The following is a 25,807-nucleotide window of genomic DNA, read 5'->3' as shown; positions in this document are numbered from 1 at the left end:
GGAGGTTGAGTAAGAAAGAGAAGGGAAAGAAAAACCATGTTCTGGTTTGTTTCCATGGAGTAGAATCTACTGCCAAACAGACAAGATGCAAAAATATAACAGTTGAGGGCTGACGCTGCTCAAGTTCAGTACAGCTTTAGATTGTTCCCAAAGTAGCAGGGAGAGAACACTTTGTAATGGCCTCAGTGCAGTAGTGCAAGGTCTAAACTTGCCTTCCAAAGCAAAAATCTGGTTTACTGGCTACCACACAAGCTCTGAGGCCTGTCAACAGCTACACAGGCAGAATGGCTTTCTAGATAACGTGCCTGGATTTGCAAGTATAAACCATAAACGAAGACTATGGCAATTTGCACTCTTATGGAACTCTGAGAAATGAATTTGCATAAAGCCATCTGACGAGCAGAGATGCGATTCTTTAAGTCTCTGGTGTACTTAGAAGACCCAGAAGCAAGTTCACCTTAGAGAGAAAAGCAGAGCAGAGAGAAACCCTGAGGTAGGAACCCACTCTACATGACCAGGACTAATAATTATGTCCACTGCTCAAGCCCTGCAGTCACTGGTCACCCTGGATAGCCCCAGAAAGGACAAAGGAAATAAAGAATTACAAGCAGCCATTGTGAGTTGCTATGAAAACGTGGCATTGGGCATTGCAGCATTAACTCCAGCACTAACTGCAAGGACCAGGGCGCTTCCAGACTCCTAGACCCAGAGTTACACTTGCTCTTGGAGGCTGTCATTGCCTCACCTTCTTTTTTAAGCCTGGAATCAAAGGTCTGAAACCAGCTCACCATCGTTGTAGTCTTTGTGCTGCATGGAGACGTTGTAGCGCCGAGGGTAGGTCCCACCCTTCCCTGCCTTGTCATAGATCTGATTCTCACGGTCTGGAAGGAGATGCAAAGAGAGAAGTGAGGCTCCTTTGAAAAGCATACGCTCGAGTGACAGAATTTCCCTGTAAGAGCAGATTTTTTAGGAAGAGGTAATAAATAACTTTATCCATCAACACATGCCCAGTTCTATTTATACAATCCCAGCACACATGGAGGGTAGCCAGCAAATGGCAGAAGATGTCTGGGCCAAATAACCTTTAGGTCAGAGACTGACGTACCTGAGAACTCCTGTCTATTATCAGGAAAACTCTGTGCCCTTGACATCCGTGACTTCCGAAAAGAAGGACTGTTGAAGAAAGAAGGCAGGAGTAAGTTTTCCTGTCAGAGTAAAACCTACAAGGACTTCAAATACAATCGGTGACAGTTATTCTCAAATCTGTGTCCCTGCAGTAATTTCACGCTAAGCTAATCTGCAAAGCTAAAGCCAGGCTAAGCCCCAGCTAACCAGAGTATTTCCCAATGTGGGCAGCCACCCCTTCTGTTCAGCTTGTGAGTGACATTTATTCAGTGGTTCCCCAGTTTGTGGTATAAGACCCAGTGCTTCCCTCAGACACGTGAAGAGGAAGGTTAAAAGCAAGGCTAAGAGGAAGAGCAGAAGAGGGTACTGCTAGCAGCACAGTGCTCACAGGACAGCAGAGAATGAGTACTACTGCCCCCAGTGATTTACTGTGAGGGGGAAGAGCTCCTCAAGTGAAAAATTCTGTGCACCTTCCTCTCTACCAGCAGCACATGAGCCTAAGTAGCTGTTTATAACCCTCATGTTTCATCCTGGTAAGCAGGACTCCTCAGGCAAGCCTAAGTATGGCCCCTTGTTTGGCAGAAGGTCTTTAACATCTCTTAAGAGATTACACAAACTCCATCTGTGCCCAAGCCACCATTGTTCACACTGGGTTTTGTTAACCAGTGTAAATGCAGTAAGCCTGACACAGCTTTCAGACTCCCAAACCAGATTCCTTCCCTACTGCACAACAGTTTGCCCAGATGATGCCCACTCCTACAAGGAATAACCAGGAAGTTTTTTTTTTTAAAAAAATTCCTTCTCCACTTAAGGCAGGGAAAGGGGAGAGGACAGGCAACAAATTAGCCATGCCCCTCCACCATCCCCAGACAAATAAAAATAAATACCTACACACAGGCTAGCTGTGAGTGCTCCCTCGTGACTCCATGAACTGGAGGAAGTGAACTGCTACAAAACTAAACCTCAAGTGCTTGACACAAACCCATACCCTACCTACAGGAATCAGCTTGAAGGAATCTGAAAAACATGCTGAAGGCCACCATTACAGCTGCTGGGAAGTCACAGTGGCTACTCAAGTTAGTAAGACCTATAGCTGCCCACCAACACCTCAAGCAACAGGAAAGAAAGGGAGGGAAAAGATTTAAAGTATCTGATTATGGCAAACTTTTCATCAAAGGAAGAGCTTCTCTATTTACCTTCAGAATTAATATTATATCTTGCAGGACATAGGAATGTAAGGTAATGATATATTTCTGTAACCTTAGAATAGGTTATAGGGGTTTTATTTTGTTAAACGAACAAATACAGCCTTGTCTTTTTAAAAGAGATTTAAATACCCTGCAGCCAGATGTTCTTGGAGTCTTGGCTCTACACAGATGGCACACTTCAGAACTTTGTGTTTGTAATACAGAGCTACTGAAGCACCAGTTTTTGTTGGTGTATAGTTTTGACAGAAAATAAAGCAGCCTGAAGACAACAGTTAATTCTCGTATATTGGAATATAGGTAGGAAAGAAGTTCCTATTTATCTCTGAGAAAATTTATGAGATGGAAAACAGACTTTTGTGTAAGTACAACTGGCATTTCAATTTGAGCACATAAGCCCCCACCAGGCTGTACATTTGTACCTGTCTGCTGACCTGTCCAAGGACTGACAGCTTCCTGACACCGAGTTTTCAGCACTGCTTAAAGGGTCCAGCATCTGCAACACAGAAGAAACCACATGGTAACATCAGTTCAGTGTAATGCCTAAAAGAGGCTGTGCAAGAGGATCAGAGCCCACTACTGCTTGTCTGGAAGACGTCCAGGTGAAGAAGGGGCTCTAAAGCTATTTAGAATGTACATTTTTCCCTTTATCTCCCACAGAAATTATTAAGGACGTACCAAATTTGAGGCATTGCTTTAGGTGTCAAAGGACTCTGCTATGAAAAATGAAACTTTTAAGTCAGCCTTGTGCTGCATTTTGATCCCAAGTGACTTCAGGAACAGGTCTCTGCTGGTGCTGCTGCATTGCTGCCTCCACCTGCACGTCGCCCTTTGCCCTTATTTCCCACTTTGTTGAATGGAGAGCACAGTTTCAAATGCAAGAGGGTCACATGGATCTGGTAATAGGAAACCTGAGCATACATGTGTGACAGCAAACCCCTCATTCTGAGGTGGACAGACAATGCCCAATACACATAGCAACTGCTTCTGGCAGCCCAACAAAGGCTTTGAACTTAAACATCTACAAACAAGTCTGAAGCACAGTTTAAATGAACAAAGCAGTGCTACCAGGTGCCAATGCAACTGCAGCTAGGGAACATTCTGGAGTGAAAAAGAGAGCCCCGAGCACAGCAGAGAGTTGCTTAACAGCTGGACTAGGTGTTTTTCAGCCCAGTGCTCATACTTACACACTGTTCATTGGTCTCAGGGATGAACTCCCCCTCGCTGTTAATGCTGGTGTAGGAGCCCTGCCGAGCGATGCGCTGCTGCCGCTCCGGAACGTACCCCGGGGGGGGAGAGCTTCGGCCTGTGTTCTGGGAACCTGGGCCAGAGAAAGGGACAGCTCTCACATCCCTGCTGCAACCAGGCTGCACGTGCACATAGACAGCATCCAACTATCACCTCGAACACGAGTCCTCTATGATCACAGCAACTCTGCAGTGAACCTTACGGTCTGGACAGAAATGGAACCAGGAGGTGCCATGTCAAAAAGTAAAACATGTGACAAACACCTGTAATGACATTCTGGACACTGAGATTCTTGGTGAAGCTCCTGACAGAGCAGTCACCTAGTTCTAACCTCTTCTGCTCAACCTTCTGAGCAGAATTTCAGTATCTCAGGGATGATGGAGGACTCTGGGAATCCCTGGGCATGAACTTCACTGCTCGTCTCCACTAAATGAAACACTTGTCAGGGCAACCAATCTTCTGTCTGGATTCTAAGTTGGCTTCAACTGGTATCACTGACCTTGAGTGACAGCACTAGTCCTGCTAGTCATCATCAGCTGAGCCAATTATACTGGCACTCAGCAATCTCAGGATCACATGGAAACACTGTTGCCTCTGTAAATAACCCCCAAATTTCCATTTTACTGTGTGAAAAATGAAATTGCATTACTAGTTTGGGCAAAAACACATGGAGATCAATTCTGCAATTTCTGTCAATGAGACGAGCTGGCCAGATGGACAGACAGTATGTTCAGGGGCCAAAGGATGAGAAAAACATTTTACTCATCTGCTAATGCTACTATCTAAAGAGTTTCTGTTGTGCTACCTGCTGAGAGAAACCTCACCCTGAGGGATTTTTTTTTTCCTTGAAGATGATACTTCAGAAACAAGAAGATACAAAATCCCTTTTTGCAGTGACCTATCCACCTGCAGCTCCCAAGTCACACTGTGAGCTCCAAGAAACGTTGTGGTCCAGGCAGTCTACTCAAGGTCACCCATGAAGTCAGAGACAGCATTTTATGATCAGGTCTCAAGCTGTGTTCCTCATGATGCTGTCTTTAATTAACTGTGTGTACTCAGGTGCTATCAAAGATGAGTAAAGATCAACAAACACTCTCCCAAGGAAAATATTTTCTAGGGAAGTTATTGTAACAAAGAGCAACGGCGAATATTGGTAGGAGCTGACTGAAAACCAGCACACACCTTTTAGAGGACTGCAGAAGGAAAAAAAACCCCAATGCTGGCATGGCTTCGGAGTGCACGGAGGGGTGAGCTCCATGTAAAAAGTAAAACTCTATCGCTCAGAGCCAGCAGCTGATTTTCTGAGTGGCTCCATGGGGCTCACGTGACGTCCCCAGCCCAGTGGTGTGGGGATAAACAGGCGAGCGTGCCCGGGGCTGCCCCAGTCCCAGGGGAACACTTTCACTCCTTCCGACCCCATGCCAGGGCTGGCCAAAGGGAGCCCGAGTCCCGCTGGCCCCGGCCCAGCCGCTATTGTGGACAGGCACCATCGCTGGGCAGGAAAAGGAAGCCAGCACTAAATCAATGTATATCAAAGGAAGTGAGTGGAAAAAACACAACTGCTGCCAGAATGCTTAGTGACTTTTTTTTTTTTTTCTTTTTTAAAATAAAAGTTATCTTCACTTCCAAAGCTCTGAGCTGGTGGCAGCAGGCTTGAGGCCCGTCCACTTTAGAAGACAGGAACTACACAGATGTATCTGCTGCGTGCAAACAGCTTTTGGAAATGCTGCTTTGGACTCTCCTTGCATGACGTGGTGTGCACAGGAAAGTCTCTAGGCCTGAGACACTGTGGAATGGGCAGCGTCCAAATCCTTTTCCAAATCAAAGGTAGGAAAAGAGAAGGAAGCAGAAATTGATTCAAGACTGAGCTGCTGCCAAATTGCCATCAGACCTCTGACAGAACTGGAACTCTTCTAGACTTAATAACGTGGTACATTGACATGTTCAGAAAATAAACCCAAGGCTTTCTTGATTGATACATGTCAGGCTACTCAGAAAGCAACCATGAGCTGGGCTAAGAGGAAAGTCTGTACAACTGGGATGCAGAAGGGGCCCCTTATTACTCTACAGTTTACCCACGACAGACACTCGGTACAGTCTGTTAGCTTTGGCATCATTGTTTGGATACCTCAGAATGCCAATAAAGGAGAATGATTTTTTTATTTTTTTAAAATAAAATGTTTTTGGCGCTGAATTTGTCTGTGAAAAAAGAGACATGGTGTTCAGACGTGCATGGATACTGCTGCCATCTTCACAGGACCAAGGAATGTTGCTCATTTTACATGTGTTAACTTCACACCAGAAAGGATGGGAAAACTCTTTTTGTCCCACTTCCAGTCACATAATTCACAAACTTTCAGCACTTCTTTGTTTGTTTGCTACTTCATAAAAGCAAACTGTACAAGAGGGGATTGGCAGACTCTAGACAGGATAGAAGCAGGTTTGCTAGACAAGTGTAGCACTGAGAACTACTGCTCTAGTTCTCAAGAAGTTCCTTTGGTGTGGATCTGACTCTGGTTTAGACCCCTCAATATGAAGAGTGTCTGTTCTAGTTTAATCAGATTTATTATTTGATGCTAAGATTGCATTGCAAATACTGATCTAAAATCCTGTAATGATTATGCCTCATGTTTGCACAGTAAATGCAAGTGAAGCACTCCTCTTGAACAGAGGGAGCTGGTTTAGAACTTGGAAACAAAACAACACTGACATTCCCAGCTCCTAGTACAACCCTCGTGATTTGCAGCACTTGTCAGTTGAAACATTAGGTCTGACAAGCCCTAAAATAGCTGTTGTAACAAACACAGCCATCCTCTGCTTCTGATTCCTGCAGAATTTAGCTTTTTACCCTTCTAAAGCAAAAGTAATTTGCTGAAAACACCATCATAGATAGAACCACAGAACATGAAGGCTCTAGCCTTCATACTGCAGATCCTCATTATTGCTTTCCCTCTTCCTGCTCTTTCACTGCTGAGTTTCACACCAAGGAGCCAGATTCTAAACCACAGACTTTTTTCATTTGACCCATAAGTTATTGAAGCAATTTTGCATGTTTTAGTTTCTCATATAAGAAGTTAGCAGCTTTGAGCATCCTTCAACCACTGATTTGAATAGTTCCACACAGCCATACAGGGGGTTTTAACAGAGACACTGGGACAACTCAGACAAATCTACCAGAGATAGAAGTCATAAAAAATTACAGGAGTGTTACATGAAGCTTTCCACTAAACCTAAGTTCACTAAGCTAACAGAAACACAAAGGAAAGGAGTCAAAGGTCTGTGTTACTCTGACTTTTCTCATTATCTCTTGTGCAGCTGTGCCAGTCACTATGACAGCAGCCTTGTGCTCTGCTCATCTGGTAACTGTGAGAGTGAGAGGTTAGGGAGCTCGATGTGCAGGGCACTGTTTGGTTATGCAGTGGCAATTCCTGTGCTACCAGTGAAATGCTTGATGACAGCAGTGAGGACAGATTCCAAAGCCCAACATGAAAAAAAAAAAAAAGTAAAAAAGAAAAATCCAATCTAGGTTTCATGAACTGAAATTGCCAATCTAAATAAAAAGCTTAATGGGCTCACGTAAGCTTTCCAAATTTCTAACCTCAATGAATCTGGCTGTAGGACATCCCCTTCAGCAGCTCCTCAGCTGTTCAACAACTTAGTAAGGAACTTTGAAACATTCTACTGTAAACATATTAAGAGCTTTTGAAAATGAACTGCCTTGTCCCAGAATAACCTTTCAATTTCTCATGGCTTTCATAAATGCTATACCATAAACACTAGTGCCCAGAAGATTACATTTCACAAAAGAAAGGCAAGCAGAAGTGGCAGAAATACTCACTGACAGACAGATGCCTACTTCTGGGCTCTGGCTGCTGATAGGGTGTGCTCACATCCCCCACAGACTGGGAAGTTTTAATCCTGACTTGTTTGGGCAGTCCAGAATGGGGTGAAGAACTGGTCTGTTGGGTAAAATAAAATAAATAAAATAAGACTGAGGATTTCAAGTAGTCTGGCCAGAGTTTCAAAAATATTATGTTTAGTAGCAAGGAAGTAGCTGAGAAACAGTTCTCGAGCCTGAAATCTTATTAACTTCACAGAACACAAACAATAAAGGCAGCAAAGGAGCAAGCTTTACAGTTATGGTGTAAAACAGGAGTCGAACAACTAGAGCATGCTACTCTCCAGCCTCAACCTGAATGCAGGATTTACAAGTCTCAGTGTTTGTCTTCCATTAGCAGAGACCCACAAAACCAACAAGATAGAACTCGAAACACTCACTGAGACCAGCCCATGGAAGAACCTACAATTTCCACCAGCCACCTTGGCCAGCAGACACATTCTGAATCTTGCACTCTTTAGAAGCACTTAAACAGCAACCTGACTCCCCACGATCTTTAAAAAGTAAACTGATGATTCAGCCTGTCCAAGTGAAAATAAATTCTGGAGAGTTTAAGAGTACAAAGAGTTTGGAGATCCCACAATGAATCCTGCTTGTGTTGCTCTTATTCATCCTTCCCTGAACGTACACAGACATAATCAAATTAAAGATCATTTTTCCACAGTGCCTTCACCTCATTCAAAGCAGAAAGAGGAATGAAAGGAGACACATCAAAGGACTTCTCCCCAGTTTGCTGAGAAAGACAGAAGGGAGCACTCCAGCAGACTTTGCAAGAAGAGGAGCTGCGGGATGGTTTTGCAATTGAGGGCAGGAGGATACTCCCCAGGAGCAGCGTTGTCCTCCTTGTGCAGCACTTCTGCACAGTTCTGCCACGAGAAACTGCAAGGCCATGTCAGGTTCCAGTGGGGGCTCACCTGGAAATACTTTGGGTGCAGGCAGCTAACACCTCTGTGCTCTCCCTATGGATGACACAGGGACTGAGCAGGACACCCAGTACCTGAGGATGGTGCACAAAGGTCTGAACGAGCAAAATACTGTGAACTTCCAGCCTCCCTCAAGCAAATTAGATCCTATGCCTTTCAGAGCAGGTGCTCAGTCACAGTGGACACTTTCAATTTTAATCCTCTTGTCCCAAAGCACCTTGTTTTACAAGAGGCTATAAGATTCCCTTTCTCTTGTGTGCTACAGAATTTAACTAATGTTAACTTATTTTACTGAGATGAACAATACCCCAAGGAAATTAATTCTGACTTCTGAAAATTATTTGAATATGACTGGCAAAAAAGGTGTGAGGCCACACAATCAAAAAAGTGAAGTATCGAATAGCTGCTCATTTAATAAGCTCTTACCCTTGCAGAGAGTAAGAAGGAGCTCAATTTAAATGACAAACTCTACTGTGAGCAGGTTCATGGGAGCTGAATAATGGGTGCAGAGGTCACTCCATTTATGTGGACAGTCTGGCTTTAGTACTCTAGGTGTTCAACTTAACCAGTTCTTCCCATTAGCTTCTAGACACAAAGAAAGGACTGACAACAGAAGTGAGTTGCTTGATAAAAGAAAGCACAAAGGAGCCACAGAGAGAGGCACAGGAAAATTAATATAAATGCTATTCACAAACACAGGGTCTCAGTACTAGTCACACAGCTACTGCTGTAAAGTTAATTGGGTTTATACAGATATTTGTGCCAGAGCCACGGCATTACCTTTCCATCCCCAGAAAAAGAAAAGAGCACAACCAAAACAAAATCTGCATCCTGTACTTCAGGAAAAATAATGCTTCCCGCTCCCTCAGTGGGATGAGATCATGCAGCCAAGAAACCTCCTTCGGACCTGTGGGCTTTTGCTTTATCACATGTAGGGCTCTCCTGTCAGGCAGCTCAGAGCTGGAGAGGAAGTCGGAGGAGAGGGGGGGAAACAGTGGCACTTACTGAAGACTTTGCTGTTTGTTTCTGCTTTGAGCAAAAGAGGAAAAAACAGCTAATAAAAGGACAACACCACAGTACTGGCTACTGGCTGGTGAAGGGATAAGATTTACTAAGTGATTATTGTAGGCACATTATGTAAAATTTAGATGGTATCATTCCACATCTGGTTTGAAGTCTGAAGACAACGAAATTAAGGGAGGGCTGTAAAAGAGGATGGTTTTACTGTGTTGCAGCAAAAGTTGAGGCCACCTTTTGAGGCCTGTTTCCTGAAAACAGAACAAAGTCTGCCTACACTAGGTCAGACTAAAGGCCTTCTTGCCAAGTACTGTCTTCAGAACAGCCAGTAACAAACACTTAGGGAAATGGGATAGGACAAGGAACAGCATCATCCCCTCCTACACCTTGCCAGCTTTCAGCATCCAGTCATTTGGAAACGGGTTATTAACACTCCTGAAGGTCTTTCTATTAACATGGATTATGAAATTCAAAACTAGTGAGAAGTATATTAAAGTTCTCCTGACAGTTCCAAGGATTACAGGTGTGATTATTCCAAGAGTTGGAGCTCACAGCCTGCAGAACTTGAGTAGATGAACACTCAAGACTGACAAGCTTCTGCTAATAGAGCTTTCAAGACAGAAAATCTTTTTTGTGCCACACTCTTCAAAAGAATTTGTTCATTTGCAAATAAGATATCTAAGCTATCAAGGTCTTTGGCTTGAAAAGCTGCACGACCTTAAGTCTGAAAAAAAAAAAAGTCATTCGTTGAGTGAAAAAAGTTCCTCCAGTCACAGATCAGGAATTAGGGAAACTTTTGATGCTTTCTGCCCTCTTCCACTTGCAGTTCAATTCACTGCCCAAAACGAGCAGCTTTGGGAGCTTGACTTAGAGACTTGCTTCTCATGTTATGATCTTTTCTGCTGAAAAGTGTGAACTACATGGACACTCACTGCCACAGCCACCTGTGGTATAGAAAAGTGAAGCAAGACACAATCAAATTGAACTTAGGTGTGAATACACCACTATTAACTAGAAGCAACTGAGTTTCTACAGAGTAAGGCTGGATTCAATGCAGTAGGCTACAGAACTGGAAAATCACTAGGAGCTGTCCTCAGGCATCTCACCCAGGAAAAAAATGCTAATAGCTTGTCTTCAAGGACAACCTGTGTTCTCCTAAAGGCAAGATAATTATGTGCACTTTCAACACAGTGCTATTAATCAAAGGTAAAAAAACTTTTCAGTGAACCAAACTCATTAAGTGTTTTCTGAATTGGGTACTTGATATAAAATGGCCTTCATAGTACAGCTTAAAAAGCTGCAACATCTCAGACCCTGAACAGCTGCTGAAGCCAGGAGAAAAAGAAAAAAAAGAGATACCTATAGCTAAGCCAAAGCAGAGGGGACAAACACAGGCATTGTGTCTGTGAAGAGTGATTTTACTAATCCCTGCTGCTCCCAGATAAGGCCACCACCATGTTTCAGAGACTTAAGAGTAAAAACCTTCATTTTGCTGCAGTCACAGAAGTTGTTACCTACATGGTTTCTGTCCTGAGACAGCAATAATATTCTAAGGCTTTTCACATTAGAGCTTCGGTCTAAGAGATCTACTGCTTTATCCAGGTCATCTTGATTTTTCAAAGGAATAGAGAGCTGCAAAATAAAGAACAGGAAAAATATTCATTAGAAAAGACAGCAAAACGAAGTCTACTTCCACAGGAGGTATTTAAATAAATATTAGAAAAAGAAAAAAAATCATCATAATATGAGATAGGATTCCAATTGCTCAATTATTCAAAAAAATTTTCATTACAGTACTGTCTTACCATCTTTTTTAACAAGGTTTTCCTCCTGCCATCAGAGAAATGGCTGACCCTATGCACATTTCTCTAAGGCACCATCCACAAAAACATTAATTGCTACTTCATTTTGCTCTTTGCAAAGAACAAGTCAGAGACAGGCCCCTGACTCCCTGGTGAGAACATTGTCTCAGAATACTTATGAATCCAGACCTAACGATTAAGTGAAAATTTGGTTTCAGATAGAGACTAGTGTGGAGAAGATTAAAACTTTGAAAGAGGGAATCAAAAGAGAATTTAAAACTTGCTAGTAAGACCCCATGACACTATGCTCAGACACCCTCTACTCTACAGCCCACTCACATCTCGAAGTGTGAATGTTATTAACAGTGAAGAACCTCTTTCATTTTTGTCCAGCTTCCCTGGTCAAAGGGGTTTTGCACCTCTCTCTTTACAGATGCAGTCCTGAACAGCAGAAATGACTCTGGGACTGCCTGCAGTCCTCAAGACTGCATATGTAAATATATCTATATTTGTGTGTGTGTGTGCATATATATTTATATTAGCCTGCCATAGTTGCTTTCAACAGTCACAATACTCTGAATGCTTTTATTTACTTCCCCAAGAGAGTCTCCCAAACAGCACCAGTATGAGGCAGCAAGATGCTGCTATCTGTACAATGCACATGCCAGGGTGATGATGTGTCAGTGTCAGCATGTTTTCTTCTGGAGCAGAGTGATTCACTATGGTTTGTATTAGAGGGAAACACTGAAAATTCAATTTAAGGGCACAGAATTTGAGATGGGAAATGGAGCAGTCATCCAGAGGGAGTGTTCTGAGCACTGGTAACAACACTGTACCTCATTGTTCATGTAGTGGAGGTCCAGGGGCTGCCCAAAGGCTGTCTTCACTTTCTGCTGCACGTCTTCATAGCGCACGGGACGGACAAATGGGATAATTCTGGAATGGAAGAGAATCACTGCTTGAATTCAGAGACATACTTGATAATGCAATCAAATTAGAAGACCAAACCATTAAAACTGCATTTGAATATTCTCCTTCCATCCTCAAGCAGGTCAATAACCTTTCTAATTTGCATTGATACTAATTATTTTAGCAAGGACTTCTTGATCTCTGACCCATTCCCAAATGGTTTGTCAAAATGCAATATTCGGCTGAAGATTTCAAACAGAACCCCTCTGTTCCTGGAGAGAAAAATATCATTTACTAAATAAATGTCTTTCTCATAACAAGGTACAAGTCTCTGTGCATTTGGCTTAAAGAATACTGCCTCAGGCACAAAACACAAACAAATACATTCAGCAAGAGCTGAACTAAAACCTGCAGAAGGCCCAAAGAACAAAAAATGTATTTACTTTAAGTATTCCAGTCCCTACACTCAAAACTCACTCCTTAAAAATTTCCAAACCTCATTCCAGTTGAAAGGTTTCAACAAACATTCCCAGAGCAAAGTTAGCCCCGGATTGCTGAGGGAAGCATCAGCAAGAGGACACAAAGGGATCCAAATCCCCTCTTTAGCAAGACTGGTCTGTGATGTTAGCCCCACGTTAGCCCTCGGAATGCTCAGCTCAAACATCTCCAAACATCAGAATCACAGACTCCCCATGCTGACTCTGCAGCTATACTCCAAACCCTGCACTGCACAGCAGGGGCTTTTTACCAAGAGTTGAAGTCAAACCTAACTCTAACTGTGTGTTTATCACTCACAACTTACTTTAATTAAAAAAGAAAAGCTAATTATTTTTTTAAATTACAGAGGCCAAATTGATCAAAACTGAAATACTGCTTCAGCTGTAACAGCAGAGGCAGAGCTGACTTGCAAAAATTTGGATTATTCGTATAAGTCAGATCTCTAAGACAGAATATTCACATCAGATGGATCAGTCTCATACTCTCTTGTTTCTCCCTCATGAGCATTTTTCACATGTAACACATCTCTGGGCACCTTCACCAACTGACTGACACCAAATATGCACAGATGTCAAAAATTCTGATTGCTTTCCCTGGGCCCAGACCTTATGACACTCAACCCCCTGTTCCAGCACCCGGTCGTTCCCTTGCCAGCTGAATGGCAGGAGTTTTAGATTCACACACACAAAGGGCCTCAAGAACTCCAAAATGGCTCCAGAAAGGCTTCCCTGGGGAACCCTGCAGAGTCCTGTGGCACACACATGCTTCTCAGAAAATGGCAGCATACTTTTCTCTGGGTTTATTACTGTTTTGCCTACCTTGGAATAGAAATTCTAATGTTTTAGGCAAAGTAGTAATATGAAGTTCCAGCAAAGCATCTAAAACTGTTTATTTTCCTGGAATGTTCTTCTGTAGGAAGTTGCCAAGTACTCAGTAAGCTGCTACCTTGACAGCCATGGAAAAAGATGATTTTCAGAAGAATCAGCAAGTCCTGGGTCAAGAATTGGAGGATTCGAGTGTGAGCTACAGTTTACAACCCCCTGTTCTAGCACACCAAGCACATCTACTGCTCAGAAGCCCACTTTGCATCTCTGTGCTGCACAAGACCCAGATGGTTGGTTGTTCCTGCTTTTGGGCTCCTGCAACCAGACTTCTTGTCATCTGCTTCCACGTGCCACAGGACCACGCTGTGGCTCCACTGCCAGCAGCTCTGGGACACAGCTGACACCACATGTTCTTACACCACTTCCAGAGCTGCTACCCCACTGCTGCACCTTGAAAGAACTCTGCCACAGCTGAAATACTACCATAAAAAGCTTGATTATTAGCACACTTCACAACTTTGCCATCAGGCAGAACTAAAAGACCTGAATGACCACAGACTCGAGACCCGTCTTGCTCAAAGGGGCAATGCTCAGAGCTCAGTGAGGCTCTGAATCACCTCTGGGAAGCTCAAGGAGCTTGGGAAGCTCGTGCTGAACCTGTGCTTTGGATAGAAGGCTGAGTTTCCGTCATGTCCATCCAGGCTGCTTCGCCAGCACTCGCTATCCTTGCAGGACACACAGCTTTTGTTTTAAATAGCTCCAGTGTTAGCTGGCTTCCTTAACTCCTTCCCAGGAAGGGTTCATCTTGCTACCAGACCTACAACGTTCAGCCATTTAGCAATAATTGTCCTTGTTAAAAAGCAGCCCACAATAACATTTTCTACACATTACTAAGAAACCCATCCATGAAATTATAGTACCCTGGCAGCATACAAACCTAATTTAGCTCTCAGTTGAGCCGAAGTCCCTTATAAAGGCTTCCATTCTACACTCCATGCATTAAAAAGCAGAGCTGTTCTCAGGTGCCACAAATTCTATTAGTTTAAAAACTCCGTGCGCTCTTCTAACACAAAATCATGGACTGCAGGGTTTAAGGAGCCCATTCCTGCCTGACCACCTTAAATATTTGTGGTTAGGTCTGGCAGCTCCTCTGAAACCAAGCACACACACTTGCATTCTCGGAGCTAGCTCGCTGTCTGTAACTGCATTCCACTCTGGAAATGGGGAATTCAGGAGAACGTAACTGCATAATTAGACTAACACACAATCAACCTTTTCATTTTAATGTTACTTCAGAAAAAAAACCAAACCTTTCTTCTCCCCTGAGCTCTGTGCCATCTAAAATGCTCCCAGGCAGGAGCCATGCAAGACGATAGGACTGTGGGGTGACAACATTTTGCTTCCAAGTTACCTTGTCCTGAGATGGTATCACAAGAAACTGCAACGTGTTGCACACTGGCTCTGTTGTAGCTCACACAATGCCTCTGACACAGTAGAGTGCTGAGAAGATCTGGCTGACAAAGGCAGCAGTAGATCCCAGCTCTGAGTACTTTTAAAATTTCTCCATGAGGATCAAAAGTCAGGGTTTTTTTCAGTGACAGAATTCACCATATAGGACTGCGGTGAATGAAGCCACTCAATTTGTGAGGAAGACTTTACAAATTATTCTCTGCTACCTGCTCTACCAACAAAGAATACCTCTGCTTTTCCATTTGAACAAAAATCCCTGAATTTGACAAAGAAGGATACTGGAGGAGGAGTTTAGGCAGCTCAGCCAGTGACTTTTGCTATGAACAGGCTGTTAGGATCACAACATAGAGCTTGAGCTGTTGTACTATCAACATTAAATTTGCATTTTATCACAAAACTGTGAACTACTACTGTCTGAGATGGGAGAAACCAAAGGATTCCCACAGGTTATCCATGAAGAACAGCATATAAATTCATGCTTACAATCCAATCAATTTCTGAAAAAAAAAAAAAAAAAATGAAAACTGGAACCCAGCATCAAGATCCCTCTTCTCTCTCAGGCAGAGCAGCTTCAAAGGGGCTGCAAACAAGCTTGGAGCCTTCATGTATGTTCACACAGCCACCCAACAGCCCTAACAGCATCAAGAGTTCCTCTCAATTAGATGGCAAATAAGGGGGTTTTGATACCTATTTTCAAATGTCAAGGCAATTTTATCCCCTGCCAACAATAGTGTGAATGCTGCAAACGCTAATACAGTTCATTCTGATTTTTGTAAAAGGTCTCTCAAAACCAAGTCACAGAGGAAATAACAAAGAAAATTTTAGACCAGTGAAAAAAATCTTCCCTTGCTCTATCTGTTGCTCAGTCACAGCAGGACAGTGACAGTGGCAGGTCATCAGGAAGTGAGAAACTAGAAAAGAATGGTACTAATTTGATCAGTTTTGTTTGGTTTTAGTTAAAGGAAACACAAAGGGAACAAATCTGAAATATGACTATTGGGCTGAACTCATTTCAGGCTGGACAGCTTTTTGAGTATTACTGCAACTCACTTTGATTTATGGAAATAAATCAAAGCACTGTACCACACACTGATTTTTAAAAATAACCAAGTTGAGTATGACCTGTTTGCTATTGCCTTTACTGTGTTTTTCATTCTGGAACAAGGAAAGTGAAGCCAACAGAATATTTCACTTAAATTACTGATGACTAAGTCATTCCACTAAGCAAAGAACCAAAGTAGTGAAGACAGACTTACCGTCTTTCCCCATTATGTTCAAACTTTATCCTTACATCATTCTGCAGAAGGAAGAACAAAAAGTTTGTTCACAATGAAACTCTGGCATACGTAATAGCACACAAATGGATCACAGTATGAATTTAAGGCCCAAACACAGAGCAGGTTAATTTGTGACTGCAGTTGGCATCAGCTCCTCAGCAGGCCAACCCAAACACAAGTCTGAGTAACCTTCTCCACAGACACTGGAGCAGACAGTGGACAACAAGGGGCTGATATGTAAACACAGCACCATGAGGAATGGAGAAATTGCTAAAGGAGAAGAAGAAAAGGGGCAAAACCTAAGCTGTATGTTTTAACTGTCATTTAGACATAGGACACTGAAATAGACTTTAAGGAAAACTGATCTATATTTAACACTGGATGGCAAAAATGTCAAATTGAGTCCAACTTCATCTTCAACTGAACTGAAGCTGGTTTTCTTTGGGCATTCTCACAGCAAGCACATTTTCTTCTATGGCAAAAAAGAGACAGGGAGCCTGCAACATTCCTCATTCTTAGGATACAGACTAAATCTCTGCTTTTGCAAAAATGCAGCCCTTGAAACCCAAGCTAGGAAGGTAGAAACAAGTTAACTATGTGTCATGTTTTAAAGTGCAAAGGGGTCATTGTCCATAGGTGGCAGATGGCTAAGAGCACTGCCTGTGTAACCTGTGCCTTCCCTGCACGCTCAGAAGATGCTGTGTGGCACGGAAGAGTCAACGTGTTGAACTTTCAACTCTGCAGATCAAAGTTCAAATCCCAATTTAGGTCAGAAAGATAAAAATAAAAGGGAAAAAATCTGCTCTGATAAGACTCCATCATTTCTGCCGCACGATTTATGTGATTGGAGTAGATTAAGCCATCTGTGAAAGCTGTAGACAATAGGCAATCATACATCTAGGAACTTCAAAAAAACGTGGCCAGGAAATGCTCTTTAGCTAGAGGAAGTATCTGGCAGGCCGAGTGGTCAGGAATGCAGTTCAAAGGGACCCAGCAAGCCCTGCGAGCACCCGGGATCCCTGCAGCAGCACTGCAGGTACAGCCCTGACAAAGGAGCTGCCCTCCAGAGCAACCAGCATCTGCAGGGGGGGGAGTTACACCTCACCCCACCAGAGACACTTCCTCAGATGGGAGAAGAGAAAGAATTGCTCTAGAATGACACCAAAATGAAGCAAAATCTAGAGAACTCTTTTGAATTGAGTAAAGGGAAAATGCAACAAACAGCAAAGGAGTAGTAAGCTATAAAAAATATCCACCAGCCAACTCCTAATGGAATAGTTGTTTCTTAGAGATAATGGAAAGAGAAATTATTCTTTTATATTAGGATTTTCAGTGAAAAAAGGCTCTGGGTTTTTTTAAGCTATACTATTATAAGTAGTCCAGCCTAAGGGAAATAAATAAAACTAGTTGGATGAACTTAAATTAATTTTTCAGATTAAATTTCTGACCTCAAGATGTGGTTTAGGTTATGGAACAGCTAAGTGACAAAGCTCTCATTAGCTAAAATTAGACGATGCAAAGAGCTTCAGGGCACTGTGGAAACCTTTTTTAAACTTAAACTGCTGGCACCTAAGCAAACTACAAGATCTTTATCAACTCCACTGCATGCTTCCCAAGCTGTAATTTGTAACAAAGAGGGGGCAGCGTTTGGCACCTCATGATAACTTTTCCAAAAGGATCAAACACTGGCCAGTTGTGCCTATTTTTCAAAGACCTAAGAAAATATCTTCAATGTGGTCTTAGTGCTGAAATGTCAGAGAACCTAGAGGAGTTAAACATCTAGTGCCCTCTGTTTCCTTTGAAGACATTGAACCTCTCACCTATATAAACCACTTTTTAAAGCCACCCACATAAACTATCCTAAGAGATGAGTGAGAAATCAAATCCAAGTTTAGTGCTTCAGTGTTCCAGTTCTGTGATGCAATATCATAAATAATGATTACAGATTCTGATTTAAGACATTTCTGAATTTATGTTTCAAAGTCCTTTGGGAAGGATTTTGTACTACTCCATCTATGGATTTGTCCAGCACATTTGAGGAAATCCCAGATCCCAGCTGAACAAGTAGATTACCAGCAGACAAAGCACAGGGAAGAGACAGACAGGAACTTTAAAGCCTGCTCCAAAAAGCTTAAGCCTGTAATAAGGATATAACTGGAAAGAGTTATTTTACTGATATGGGCAACTTCTGCTGTTAACCTTAGCCTAACTGCAAGTAGCTCAAATTTATTTTTTAGGACAGTAACAGACAAAGAATTCTTGACTAAAATTGTTGCTTATGCACTGAAGTATTTAATTCAAATGATGTGCAGCACACACTGACAGAGTGACATTATTCTGCCCTTTCCTTCTACTAGAAAGACAATGCAATAGCCTTCATTAAAAAAAGTCTCTAGCAATATAAAATGAACCTAGAGATGTTTCAAAGTATTGACCCTGCCACTTATTACCCTGGGCAAAGCATTTCTTTCAGGAAATGGACCTCACATCCCCATATCCACATCAGGGTTAGTTTCATTCTCATGACATATGACCAGACACCAGCCAATCCCCTGTTAAGGATGCTGCCTCTGCTCAGACACCTGTAAATAACTGCTCCCTTTTCCCTGAAGCAAGGTTAAAACAGTTTCCCTAAAGCTGGTCCTTCCAGACAACCCCCTTCCCTGTTCTTGGATCAACTCCCAGCTGACTGCTTTTAATTGGGATCTTCACTCTGAATTTACACACAGCCCAAAACCTGTGAGGAGGAGACCAGCATTAGTTCATTATCTGCATTATGCAGTTTTAAACTGCAGGGGCTTTCTGTTGCATCAGAAATAGAAATATTTGTTTCCTTCTCACCATTAGACTTCTCAGCTTCCTGCTCTGAGTCTACGTATTATGTCCACTACAATAAAAACACATCATACCACTACCCCACGACAGTCAGGACAGAAAAGCTTTCCTGGCCTCCCACACCTGCTTCAAGTTCTATAAAGGTCACTGCACGCAACTTTAAAACATATTCTTAATTTCTAACTGCTAATATTGACTAAGAAACCACTTTTCTTACCGGGATTTTTTTTTCTTCCACTGCAGAGGCACACTGGGTGGTTATTGCAGGGCTGCCCAAGAGGGGTGGACTGCTGGCATTGTGTTTTTTCTTTAAAAATAAAAAAGACATTTAAAAAAAAAACAAACAAAAAAACAGCAATATGATCATGAAACCAGCAAACCACTTGGTAAATTTTTTATCTGATCTACACAGAACAAACCCCACCAAAAACAGACGTGGGAGGAAAGCAGAACATAAGATGTTACAAAGAGCAAACTTTTAACCCTGCCTACATAAAGGTAAGGAAATAAAAAAGCTCCCACGTTGGCAGTGCAGCCTGAGGAGAAGAGGGAACTAACCCACTTGAGATGCTTTGGCTATCAGAACAGGACAGAGGCAGCAGACCCACCCTCACCCTGCTCTGCCCCTTCTGCCCCCAGGGAACCATTCCAAGTGCTCATTGAATGGTCTGTTACCTGTTTGTTGGAGTGAGCAGTGTCTTTATTCTTCATGGTATCATATCCAGTCAGTCTGTGACGTCGGCTCATCTGGAGTGCTACCAGGTCCTTCATGATGGATTTCAAGGCCTCTTGTTCATCTGGAATGCACAAGAATTTTAGTGGTAAAATTTTAGGATCAACTCTAACCCTTCTGCACTGGTTTTCTCAGTGCCTTATAGAACGACAACCCTTTTTAGGATCTCTGCAACACACTAATTTCTCCCAGTCATAAAAAGCCCAAACTCAACCCACCACCACGAAGTAGTAACAAGACAGATAAATTTTAAGTCATTTGTCCAATGTCACAGAAGGATGTGACCACAGTAAGGCTCAGAATCAGTATCACCAGCCCCTGGTTCTGCTCAAAGCACTTCACAACAAACAGTACAACTTGGATAGATTTGCTAGATCATCACAGGTCATTTAGGAAGGGCTTTCCTGCCAAGGAAAGCCCGGTAAGAATCTGTCCTTTCCAATTTTATATCCTGTCAGCTTCGAATTCCTGCTTGCTAGCAGAACAAACCATGGCCAGCAGAAAGAAAAATGAAAATCTGGACAAAGAGTCATCTCAGAACATCTCTGGATTCCAACTCGCTTTCGCCAGTTTCCCCAACACATTCCTCTCTTCCCCCAAAACAGGCTGATAGAACAAAGTTCAAACCATTTTATGAGACTTCAAGATCTACTGAGCAGATTCAAATCACACAGCACTAAAACACTGTCTGCTGGTGAAGTACAATGCAGCGGGTTCAATTCAAGGCTTCCTGCAAATGCAGGAGAATAAAAAATATGCATTGAAGAACTTCTTATATGCACTACTGGCTGGAAATTACTTTCTGAAGCTAAGATCCCTGATGTAACCAATTTAAAGAGTTCTTCCATTGCTTGTTAGCTTTGAGAAGTGACATTTAACAAAACTTTGTATGAAACCTAAAGAAAAATTGGGAGAAATAAGGAGAGAAATGTATAGTAGATGGGCTGTGATGATGCTACCACAAAGTAAGGCATCTAAAAGCTACTGAAAGGCTCCTTCACTTCTGCAAGAATAATAATCCAAAGTCCCTTGATGCTGCAAAAGGTAGAAGAAGCTGACACGGGCAGTTTGGTACAAGATGGGACTGTGCTGGCTGCTTTGCTTCCAGGCCCTGTGCCACCAGCAGATGCTGTCAGAGGATCTGCTAGTGGCACCCTCGTGCCCACTGGATTGCTGAGCTGCTGTCTCCAGACATTTTAAGGACCAAGCATTGTCTTCTTGGGAAATAACACTCCCAGTTAAACCCTTTCTGATACTGAGATGCAATTTAGGCATGAAATTTGAACCAGAGATTTAACCAGCTCTGAACATGCTCAGAAGAAGAATCTTCTAAAAGAGTCTGGTTGGACTTGACCATCAGTTTGGATGTAAATTTTTGTTATTACAACTGGAACTTCTGGAAGCAGTAGCTGGACAGAGAAAGTTATCACATCCCAGCTCATCTGACAGAGTCAGGTGCACAGTGCTCAATACACCAGAGTCCTCCTGGCTTCCCAAAGCCCTTCAATGGATCAGTTTGAGATGCTTAAATTGAAACAAGCATCTCTGAGGCTGATTTGTAAGTGACTAAAGCTCGATTTGAAAAATCCAGCATAGCCACATGTTTGTTTCTGTTGTGACACTGGCTGGGGTGGGTAACACCTTAGATTTGGAAGCAGTGCCCTGGGAATGGTTGCTGCACGTTAAAGGAGGGGTTGTCTCACATCTGCATTTCCCTGTGAAGGGGACTCCCTGGTACAATTTGTTTCTTTAATTCCATGTTAGGCATTTGTTCCTGTCTCTCCATGAAGTTTATGTTTTATGCAGAAGACTGGGTTCATAATCAATCCATGTCTGAATAAGAAACTAGGTTTTCACACTGCTGAAGCATGACAGATGTGGGACACATACAGCTTCCAATGAACCCCGGGAGCAGATGTCACCAAAATGTATAAATAAAAAGGGGCAAAAGTATCAGTTTGTAAGGGGGCAATACCTGAAGGAAGTCCCAGTCAGGACAAAAGTCACAGCAATATTATTTTTGGTACAACCAATAGTCTCTGCCCAGAAGACCTGTTTTAGCTTTCTGAGATTACTGGACACTAGAGAAGAGGAACTTCCACTATGGACCTCATGATGTACTCCCAGGAAAAGAGAAACAACAGGCCTAGGCCAGATGATAGATGGGAATGGAAAGAAATCTCCCAAAGCATATGCAGAAGGTGTTAATTACTGAGTAAAACTCTTAAAAAAGGAAAGCAGAGCAGAGCAAATAAAATTACTTAAAAAAACCCAAAGTGAAACCCACCAAACCTCTGCTGTCCAAGACAAGCCAAATGAGACAATAACCACATTGTGGCAGTGGAGAAGGGAGAGTACTCCTTGAAATTCCAGCTGCATGCAAAAGAAGCAAGGGGTGTAAGTAACACAAGCAAAGCAAGAGGCTGCTTTTTGGAAAAGCACATCAGCCAAAGGAAATAATCGCTAGGATCTATCTCAGCACTAAGTAACCCCTTGTGGGAGGAAAATGTGAAAAAACAGTTGTGAATGAAGCTAAAGTTCCAGGTAGCTAACAGCATAACTTTTTTCTTTTTTTTTTTTCCCCCCCAAATGTTTCCAACTTTACATTTGAACGTTTAACCTTTTACCTTACTGGAGTGTCTCCAGTTTATTCTTACTCCTTAATCTCGTTTGATATTAAGCATAGACCCTTTGAGTCACCTGGCAGACAAAGACTTTGCACAACAAAATATTACAGATAATGGACTGGCACATCCCTGGAGTGCCTACCACCCAAAACATGCTGTGAGGAGCTGGGAGACAAGTTTTCCACTACAGTGCAGTTTGGGTTTGGCCAGATACCAGGAGGATGAAGAAGAGCTTGTCTTGGCAGAGTTCCTCTGGGCAAGAAGCAAAAGAAGCTATGAAAGCAGTTTAGAACTGAGCACTCACAACGAGAAATCAAGTCAATCAAACAATACATCCATGTGTAAGAATTCACATCTTTACAACATGGTGTAAATCACTTGGAAGTCGGGATCGATGGCTCCAGGTGTGTGATCCCAAAGCCCAGGCTGTGGATGAATCAGCTGGTTTCCAGCAGCTCCTCTGTGTGGGGAAGCAGGCAAAGAGGACAGGCACCTAATCTGGCCAATTACATATCTCTAAAAGAGCGTAGCTCAGCTACAGAGTGAATTTATTCATCAGCTGAGGCAACTGGTGGATTTACAGCATGCTAAGACATTAAACTCTTCAGGGCAGCATCTGGCAAGCATCTGAACCCCAGCTAGAGCACTGCGAGGTCTGTCTCACACTCACTGTCAACTGTTTCCTCTGTCAACAAGTGCCAATGCTGACACTTTCCTTGCACCCATGTACTTCACACACTATCAAAGGCTGATGGAACAACTCCAGGGGAATTTGAATCTTACCTGATTATACATTTTTAATAGTCTTACACTCAGCTAGTGAATCTCTAGGACTAAAATACACCTTCTGTAATTCATCCCTGCGTTGGTAAGGTAGGAAATGATGGAGTATTTAACTTTTCAAAACATAAATAAATGTCAAATATTGATCTGGGCTGGTGCAGGGAAAAAAATGTTTCCAGTTCAGATAACACTGAGAAGTGCAACTGCTTCTTTATTTCCATCAAAGCAGAGGATGTCCACAGACTGACCTGGATGAAGCACGTGCAGCATCATCGCATCAATCACACAATGCAAAAGTTACTGCACGTGAAAATGGAGAGATTTTGGAAGGGCACTGAGAGACCCTGTTCTGCTAGGTCTCCAGTAGGTCTGGGAAACACAGTTCTGCTTTGTGCGGGAAAGATGTTGTCCAGGAAATGCTTTTCATGTTTTAAAAACTACACTCAAGGATTTTTATAACATGGATAAAAGGCAACTGCAACTCACAGAGAAAGCTGTTGCTCTGCAGAAAGCGTTGATTTTGACTAAAACGTGGTTTATTACAACAGGTTTGAGCAAGGCAGGGGAGCTGCTGTGGCAGAAATGGAAACAGTTGTGAAAAAAATATAATCGTGAAGTTCAAACAGAGCAAAAGCATCTGCACGTTGGTAAAAACAGGAAGTCTGTAAAGCCATATAAACCAGGATGCTGTTTTATAAAGCATGGTACTAGAAGACATGATGCCACGTTTGTTTAAGAGACAGAAAGGTGAATAAATAAATGTGTGCTTGTGATCTACCACCAGAACAGCAAAGGTGATGGTTTGCACAAGCAATCAGGAGATCCAGGGTCAAGGAGTGAATCTCACAAGTGAGGACAAACTGAGGCTATGTTAAAAAGCTCAAAAACAAAGTTGGAAAAAGTTGAAATCGTGTCCTTCACTATGACAGTCTTAGGGGTAACAAAATGCTGCTCTACTCAGTTTTTAGGAAATCACAAGCGACGTGGTTTGTAGACTTAAAAATCAGAGCTTCTCTACGACACCCATCTATGTGGTGTGTATTTGGGGTACCTCTTCTCTCCCCCAAATGAGAGGAGAGGCTGGGATTTAAGCTGGCCCTAACCTGTGGGCTCAGGCTGCTCCCCTCCCCCGAGCACAGCGGGGGTGCCATGGCCAGCGCCGGGAGCTCAGAGCCCGGCCACGGGTGCGTGTGAGCCGAGGGAAGGAAGTGACACAGGCAGGAAAAAAGAGCAGATCGAGGGAAAGACTCAGCTGCAGCTGGGCCTGGAGCAGGCATTCATCTGGGCCTGCCACACAGCAGCCAGCCCCAACACCCCTCTCTCCCCCACACACCGACACATCCCTTGGTACAAGAGGCAAGGGGGGTAACGGTTGGACTCGACGATCCTAAAGGTCTTTTCTGACCTAAAGAATCCTAAGTATCCATATTTCAAATGCTGCCAAGGAGCGAAATAACCTTCAGTCATTGTCCCTTCTGTAAAGGGCCAGAGAATCACCCTCGGTCAGCTCCAGCTGCAAAGAAGGGATGACAAAGTGGAATCCCAAGCTCCTGCTCTTCACAACACCCATCCTTCAGACTGGCTTACAAAAACCAAGAGGGAAGAAAAACAGAGCACGACACAGCCTGTTACCCCTCAGATGCTCAGAGCACAACTACCCAACGAGGTCAGGTAGGATCTTCCCCACCATGAGCAGCCTGCCTGTGGCCAGCCTGTGATGACTCCAGCACAAGTGTAGGCCTCTGTGGTGGAGCAGTCCACAAAACTGGATTTTTTCATTCTGAAACAGGCATCCAACTGCCATTTGAAAACACTTCCATGAAAATCCAACTTCTTCCTCCTCAACTATGGCAAACTTATGGACCACCTGGCTGGTTCCTTTTGAGAAGAAACAGAATGATACTGCACCTCTCTTTGTACAAGAGAAGGCTGCTGAGGGATCCACGTGTATGTGCTGTGGTGACAAAATCAGAGTCTAAAGGAAGCGAAGTTGCTTTACTTTTGCTTTGAGCAAGGTTTGCAAAGCTTTATGAATTTTCTGTATAAATATAAGAAGCGATTATGTATGCAGACTAAATAACCAAGGGCAGTCTTAGAAAGCTAAGCTGAGCTGTGGGGAAGAAGCATTAAAGGGGCAGCCCACAAAGCCACGCACCCCTGAGCTTACCACAGCAGCAGCAATTCCCTTGCCAGCATGCAAATCTGGGCAAGTTCTAGTTTAGAGAGATCAGACCTAATTCTAGTACATGAGACCCCTCTTTAAACACAAGAAGGAACTGGGTAACACACAAAAAAAAACCCCAAACCCATAAGCAGCTCTTTATGCAGGACACAGAGTCCAAAAGGATTGATCACTCAAACTCAGTCATGGCAACTTCTGACAGTAACTTTTTACTCTTGAAAAAGAGTTCTTCTAACTCCTTTGCTTGTTTTTATGAGTTACTATCTGGGTTCAATATGTCAAATGAAATTCAATGGAAGCTTCAGAGAGAATAAACTGTTTTTGACAGACTCCCAAGCTGCAATTAATACCACGGTAAACATTTCCTCAATTAAGTTTAAACACATAAATTCCCGTCTCAAAACCAGGCAACCTGATTCTTAGAGGCTGCAAAACCTCCCTCCGCTCGCAG

At 42.9% G+C, this 25,807-nt stretch overlaps 1 protein-coding gene across 1 annotated transcript; it reads right to left on the bottom strand.

Moving 5' to 3' along the window:
• Positions 1 to 788: 788 nt before the first annotated feature.
• On the bottom strand, positions 789 to 19,822 carry LOC103771562 (mitogen-activated protein kinase kinase kinase 3-like; the record flags this gene model as incomplete). Its single annotated transcript, XM_008938862.1, has 10 exons — positions 19,707 to 19,822; positions 19,249 to 19,338; positions 16,176 to 16,216; positions 12,055 to 12,154; positions 10,935 to 11,048; positions 7,417 to 7,537; positions 3,518 to 3,651; positions 2,753 to 2,826; positions 1,106 to 1,173; positions 789 to 881 (listed from the first exon to the last, which is right to left on the bottom strand). Coding segments are annotated over exons 1-10 (931 nt in total), but the record flags the coding sequence as incomplete, so codon positions are not given.
• Positions 19,823 to 25,807: the final 5,985 nt, after the last annotated feature.

This window comes from Merops nubicus, unplaced genomic scaffold (genome assembly GCF_000691845.1).
Source record: "Merops nubicus isolate BGI_N331 unplaced genomic scaffold, ASM69184v1 scaffold27064, whole genome shotgun sequence".
Classification (NCBI taxonomy): Eukaryota; Metazoa; Chordata; class Aves; order Coraciiformes; family Meropidae; genus Merops; species Merops nubicus.
Note: the sequence above shows the minus strand (reverse complement) of the source record. Positions and strands in the feature narration are given on the sequence as shown.